This window comes from Frankliniella occidentalis, unplaced genomic scaffold, assembly GCF_000697945.3.
Source record: "Frankliniella occidentalis isolate FOCC.00 unplaced genomic scaffold, Focc_3.1 Scaffold92, whole genome shotgun sequence".
Lineage (NCBI taxonomy): Eukaryota > Metazoa > Arthropoda > Insecta > Thysanoptera > Thripidae > Frankliniella > Frankliniella occidentalis.
In genome coordinates this window covers 586,786-594,199 of record NW_026267221.1, presented here as the reverse complement: position 1 = coordinate 594,199, position 7,414 = coordinate 586,786, and the positions used below count along the sequence as shown (strand labels likewise).

The window sequence follows — 7,414 nt, the reverse complement described above, 5'->3', positions numbered from 1 at the left end:
GCTGGGACCAAGGTTTGCCGCCCGGCCCAACCGGGCCGTGCCATAGGCCAGGCCCCCCTTTTGACTTTGGCTCTCATTTTCACCTGAGTGAGCACGGCGGGGACCTCCTGCAAGGTGATGCAGCCAATCACGACCCGCTTGTTGGCCGAACGGCTTTTGTCTACAACTCTGCAAGTCCGCATGCTATCTCTATGACGGATCAATGTTGACTGGCTTCCCCGGCCGCAGCCCCGGCCGGGGCCCCGAGGCCCGGGGGTTCCCGAAGGCCGCCGCTGACCGCCGAGGCTGCTAGGGCCGCAGAGCGCCGCAGAGCGCTGAGCTGCCCGATGGATGATGTCCCCGGCTAGGCTCGCCCATTACGAGGCACTCCGTTCGCCAGGCCGGCGGGGCCCGGGGCGGCGGGAGGAGGGCGAGGGCGCCTCGACGCGAAAGCAAAACCTATCAGAGTGGAACATGACGTCGCTCGAGACGAACAACGCACAAGACACCCCGCAGCACCCGCGGGAGGCGACTTCCACCGCGGACATGTTCCAAACTCGCTGGAGAAAACTGGCCCCACTTGCATCCTCCTCCTCCTCGTGCGCCCCGCACCCGGAGACGAAAGACATGCCAGAAACATGAAAGAAGTATACGCGCAACAACGAACGACCATAGTCAAGAATCGCGTCACAGAGCCTTTCTCGTGATGGCGGGGCCAAACTGCAATGGCAAATGGAAGGGAGAGCATGCCAGACGGACAGTCGAACCTTTACGGTGCGCGCCGCGCTAACGGCTGCGAAGTGTGTTTATGGACACTCCATGCAGTTGTTTATGGAGGGCTTGCCTATACAACACGGAAGGCCCGCCGCAGAACGTAATCTTCGTCGCCCGCCTCCTAATGGTCGCGCCACACCGCCGCGCCACCGTTGGCGACGACGACGACGCGCATTTCCTCGCAGTTCCGGTTGGGCGCTGATGGGCCCTTGGGGGGCAGCAGTAACCAACAGCAGCCGTGCGGCACTCGGCACTCGCGATCAGCGCGGCACACGCACCGGTACTGGCGCATGCCACACTTTGGCGTTGGTATGGGTTCGCACTGCGCGGGCGGCGGGTCTCTTTCAGGAGGCTTAGACATTCGTTATCGGGCGACCGGATAGTGGACGGGTGGAAGAGTAGTATTTTGTGGTACTACTGGTCAGGTTATACCACCCAAACTCGATGACCTAAACGCTCCGGAAAGATGCAGAAAATATACGTTCTGCTGGGGCCATTGGCAATGTCTCAAAAGTATCTCTTTTCTTTAGTGAGTAGGAGATTTCAATGCTGTCTTTGAAACGGTCTCCAGAAAGCGTCGTATAGAAGTCTCAGTGGCATCTATTGTGTCTTAACAATACAAAACTCGTCTCAAGACAGTCTCCATCTATACACATTTGTAAGGGAGGACAGCCGCACAACCTTTCCTCGGGGGGCTTCCCCTGAAGGTGGCGGTCACTCTACGGGCGAAGCCAGTCCAGTGCAAAAGCTGCGAGCAGAGGAAACTGTTTTCGGCTGCCGGAGCAGAGCCCAGCGAGCTCATGGGGCCCACCAAAGGCATGGTCCGTTCATTTCAGAGTTAGATCATAGCCGAGCAGGAGAGAGCAGCATGAGGCTGTGACGAGCCGAGCCGAGCGGAGCCGGAGCCGAGCTCAGAACCCCCGCCGCGGAGCCGAGCCCGGTCGAGCCACGGAAGGTCAGCAAGTCTCTGCCCCCCGCCCCTCCCCCCTGCCTTCTTTTCCCCTCGGTGGTACTCGGCAGACCAACCCAGCCTCCAGGCCCCGGCCTGGCCACCGCCGCGCCAGGCTGGGCGATCAGCCATAAGTATACAGAAACAGTAACCCCGCATCCTCCCTGCTCATTCTCTCGCCCACGCACCGCCTCCCCTCCCACCCCTTCTTGCAGACTCGGGATTTGCGTCCCACAAAATTGCGGCCAAGACAAGACCAATGGCGGGGCGGGGCCGTCCGTCCACCTCACCCAATTTCGAACTAATTTCGCAGCGTGGGCGCGCACACGGGCCCCGCCGCACGTCAGGCGGCCCTGTATCCGTGACTTGTCGTGGCGGCGCGCCGTGGCGTGGGGCGACGCGCCGCCTCAATGCGCATTTAGTTATCGTGCAAAGCCAATGGCGAAGCTCGGGCGGGGTCAGCTGTGGCAACACACAAGTGCGGCAAATGTGACACGACGACGCCGAGAACGAGAGCAGTCTTTCGAGGGTATTTTTAAGGATTGGATTGGATTCAACCAGGTGTGGTTTTATTTCCTAATGCGGCGCGGTCTTTATTCTAAATGGTGGTCGGCCCAGCGGTTGTCTTGAGGCCGGCGGCAGCGGCGACGGCGACGATGATGATGCTGGCGGTACGCGGCGAGGCACGAAGGGACGTTTTTATCGTCGCTTCTCCGGCAGGAATTCCTCTCAGCCTCATCCGCACGTCGGACGTTCCTGTTGTGGCGATGGCTAGACTCGCCGGGCAGGGTGTGTAATGCGCTTGGCGACTTTCTCTAGTCACTAATTTTGCTAATCAGTCAATAAATCTCTCATACACCGAGATCCCCGCCGCCGCCACCACCGCCACACTGCGCGCACAGCCAGCCTATACGGCAGCCTCCAGCAGCCGGATCACTTCCGGGACTGCAGGCGCGAGGCGCGCCGCGGGGCCACAGGGCCGGCCAATAACGGTTGCATACAGCGAGTGCGCCGCCATGGGCTCCAATTGTAGGATCACGAAAGCCGGATGCCGGTTCAATATACGCAGTGGACCATCGGCGCCGTTCTTTCTTATGAACGCCGTGCCCTCGTCCGTTGTTGCAAATGCATATTACAAGACCGCATGCTCGGGTGCGAACGGGTTTGCCTACAGTCTCTGGCCATGGCGCCATAGGAATCGTCCAGAAAGTACGACCTTCATTTGACGCTACGAAACTACTAAGTCAAGCCAGCGCAAGGTGCAAGGTGTCATAGCGCCTGATAGGTAGGCAACATCTTGCATTCAGTGCATGCGTGCACGGCGGGGTGGCCCACCCTGAGTTCCGCAGGCGCTGGGCTCCCGCAATTTGTCGAATGCATCTGAGTAAAACGGACGTATTTTCTGGACGATCCCTTACGGCCCCGTGCGAATAGGCAAGTCATCAGCACGGGCTCGTATTATACGGTTGCAACCAGACTTAACAAACTCTGGCCGCGGAGTGGTCCAAAAATGACCAATATCAACCGGTTCTGGGGCGCGTCCTTGGGTAGTGTTGGTTGGCCCCGGCTGTTGCGAGAGGCTAATTCTGATATCAAGACAACCGGGGACTCTCAGGACATTCCGTTAGGCGGACACTTCGGTACACAGTTGAACATCGTCCGATTGGGGGGAGGGGAAAATGCAAAAGAACACGCAAAATAAAAATAAAACGCTTGTTTGGAACGTCTTCGACCGCAGCGGCCACTGTACTTGTCTGTCCGAGCCCTGGCCCCGCGGGGGGAGGCGGCCGCCCAAGACATTTCGCCTCGCATTTCGCCCTTTCGCCGGGCGCCCCTGCCACACGAGCGGGCGACACGTGAGAAGCTAAATCCTTATTTCGCACGACGCCTCATCACGTTCTGCGGCGTACAGTGAAAAGACAACAATAAACTGTAAGTAAATAGTGAAACTGATACTCAATGATTTTCTTGAAACCTAAAAAATTATAAAAGGCACTTCAAGAGATCTGCCAGCATCTATCGACATGGCAATTTCTCGCAAAGAAAATAACTATGATACGAACCTACCAGAATCAACTAAACAAACAGAACGAAACAAAAAAAATAATGTTCACGACCAGCAGGAAACAGCCTAGACGCCCCAGCGTCTGACGGCCAGAAAGTTTCGCGATCGACACACCGCGCACCTTCATATCGAGCAATAAAATTGATGACCGCGCACCGCGCACGGGTACGCACACGTGTTACCCCAGCAGGGCGGATGGACACGTGTTACACAGTTACGCGAGCCGGGCACCAACCCCACGCCAGCCATTCGCAAGGACTTGTTCGCACGGCTGTAAGAAGAGAAGAGGAGAAAGGAGCCAGGGAGCTGTACACGGCGGTTAATGCATGCGGGGGCCAATCGCATCGCCGCAAACAAATCCGACAAGCAGCGCCGACCTGACCTCTCTCACCCGCGCTCCTCGAAACCGAAGAAGGAACTGGGTGCGAACACCTCAAGGTTCAGCCAACCAGAGTCCAGCTAAATCTGTATCCGCATGTTCAAAATTTCAGGGCAACAGGTACAAATTACAACAGAGGCGCTCAACGAGGGTTGCGGTTTGGTTGCCACACAACGCGTAGGACTAATAAAAATGGCTCTGCCTCTAGTATATTGAGCACACGCGCCTCCAAACCAAAGCGCGCTTGAGAAAAAGAAACAAAATATCTTGATCGATAACTAATTTTCCGCGTTATTCACGTGGACTGGGCGTTCCCATAGACATACGCAGGTGAGACGGGCGCGGCTTTGGCTAGCTGAGCTGGGCGTATGCAACGTGGTCTCCCAATAAGCGCCCCCCCAAACAAACGTGCGTGCTGGTGTGCAGCTTCTACCACCTTGCGGGGCCGGGAAAAAAAATTACCGCCGGCAGCTTTCATTTCGAGTCTGGCATGTGAAGCGATCATAACCCTCGCCTGTGGCCTGTGACCGCTAGACTGATGCCTATAGCCCGAAGCCTGTCGTTTAGTGAACTGCCATCTGTGGCCCGTGGCCTGTAGTCTTTGGTCCTGCAGGCCGCCTGTAGCACGCCTGCGGCCGCCTGCCTGTATACAGCAACGCCTGGCCACGCCACGCGACAACAGCGAGAGGAGAGGTCAGCCAAACCAGTTTGGAATCAGGCCGGCAGCCCACCACAGCCGTGGCGGAGCGTGGCGGAGCACAGGACTGCTGCTGGTACTGCTGCTGGCCAGCCAGCCTGACTGGAAGGCAAGCCAGCAGGCTAACTCTTCGAAAATTCCACCCGAATTCAAGCAAAGTACAGAATTCGAATCACCACAATAGAAAAGAAAAGGTTCTGGCGTGTGCCCTGAAACTAGACGAGGATATTGAAGTGAGTTTTGTGTCAATTTTAAAACTAGCATTGCAACGATTTCTTCTGTAAACACCCAGAGTGAATTTAACGTCAAACGGGCCCTCTTGCGCGTAACTCTTGCCAATATTTTAAACGGCTCGAAATTGATGGGAATGAGATCATAATCGTAACACCCGTTCTAGCAGACCGATCTCAGATATTAATATTACAACGGTCCAGCTATCATCACGCTCTCGTGGCTTGATGTGATGGCCATCCGCCAGAGCTTTAGTCCGAGCCGAGAGGGGGAAAGGGTGGGGGGAAGAGGGGAAGGGGAGCATGCGTAGCGCGTCCATTGAAACCTGTCCAATTCACCGCCCTCCAGTTCACCGCCATCACATTCAAATTGGGCTGAAGTGCCTCTGGCACGGCCGGCCGGGATCGGGGAGGGGGGGGGGGGGTCTGGCACGGCCGGCCGGGGGGGGGGTGCAGAGTGCAGAGGCAGCAGCAGGCCAGTCTGCCTGCAATGCACACAACGCGCCCCACACACCCGCCGGCTGAAACAATACAAACTGGGCCACAGGCAGCGGACAGGCACGCGAAACAAGCGAGATGTGACCATTCCATCATCAGCGCAAATGATGCGTCGCAGCCGGGGCGGGCGTTGCACTATCGTACCGTCAAAGTGTGCAACTGGATCAGGTGAGAAATGCGTTGCTTGTTCAACGATGTGCATGTTGAAGTTTTGCGTTTTGGAACGACATATTGTTCTGGGCATTTTGCAAACTTGCTCTTTAAAATGAGCCAACAAATGGTTTATTCCTTTTAATTATTTGACGCGAATCATGCAATACCATGGGGGGAAAGAGCAGAGTTTCCGTTTCTCTTGAGTCAACTCGTATTTGCGAGATTCGCACAGAAACACAAGAACTAAATACTTTCTTCGTTTCATCATTTTTTAAACAAAGATGTGGGTGGGTGGAAATCAGGTTAAAGTACTGTTCGCGCAGGCAGGGCTACAGACGGGCGCACAGGACGGCAGTCTTGTTCTTGTGGCCCTTGCATCAGCACAGGCCGACCAGAAAAAATAAATATCGCATCAGAAGTTATCGAAACGCTTGCATTCTGGGGCGCTCACGTAGCAGACATGGCGCGGTCACGCTGTTATCGCCAATGGCGCTATCGTATACGTATCGCCACACAAGTTGGCGTTGGATACATGTACTCACCCCTTCATTTCCTAGGAACTGGATAGACGGCGAGCCGCTTGACTTGGCCTGGAACAGAGAGGCAGGTCGTTACGTACACCGAATATCGGTGCGCCAACGCGCATTTTGTACATAGTACATGCGTGGCAAAAGAGAGCTTAATAAATCACATTGAATCCATTTCCTCTACGCAGAAAGGTATTGGACTTCAACTGTATAATTCAGAAATTTTAACCTTAAGACATCCAGAAAATCAAACAGTATGGAGAATGCAAATGACTTAAATACTTGGGTAAAATACACACACCACACTTCAATATGTATATCATGCGGTGTCCAGAAAGCACAAGACTATACATCACACTATACAATAAGTATTGGTATTGGTAAAGCAGACCGTACTGCACGCCATTATTGAGAAAACAATACAAGTCTCGTAATGCTACTACTGTGCCTACATGTCACAATTTACATAACAATGATAAAATAACAATCAAACACTCATCGGATGCGCTAAACGAATTATCTGTCTAAACACCACTTCAGTGGACCCGATTACGATAGTTGTATTTTTTTAAATCCACAAAAATGTCAATTATATAAAAGAGACAACCGGAAGCAAATTAAGAGTCCAGTCAAATGGGGCGGGCTTGAGCCAGCCTCTCTGCAACCACTCAGCCTTCCTTATACGATCAACTTTGTCATGCAATTAATTTGGCATACTCGAAAGTTGTTTATCTCCACCAAGGCTTGCTGACACGGCGCTGTCAAAGTCAAAAGTGACAAGCGACAATGCCGCACGGTCCCCCTCGCTATCACAGCACGGTATAACGTAAGACCGCGGCTGCAGATCGTAGGTTAGGGAGCTCGGCTCGAGCACGAAAGCGATACGGTTCAGCTCGAGCGCTCATTGTGACAGACATCCAAGCACCTCTCTAAAAACGGGAAAACCACACTGGAGAGTTCCCAGCTTCATCGAGCTTAAGTACTGTGATTTGTTGCAGATAAAAGTTTAAAAAGTAATTTACTTAGCATGGTCAACCGGCGTTCAGGGCACAGTTGTTCGGGCTCGTCTTTGCTCCCTCGCAAAGATTCGCAGTACAAGTTTGTGCACATTTCCTGCCATAAGTTGTTTTGCTCAGTGGTGCTATTAGATTATTTTTATTTTT

General features: G+C 54.2%; 1 protein-coding gene across 1 annotated transcript in view; it reads right to left on the bottom strand.

The window, feature by feature from the left end:
* LOC113215422 (RNA polymerase II elongation factor Ell) overlaps positions 1-7,414 on the bottom strand; it is a 48,433-nt gene that overhangs the window by 25,014 nt on the left and 16,005 nt on the right. The window contains exon 2 of the mRNA XM_026435054.2: positions 6,267-6,314. Coding sequence (XP_026290839.1) covers positions 6,267-6,314 — 48 coding nt within the window. The remainder of the gene's footprint in view (positions 1-6,266; positions 6,315-7,414) is intronic.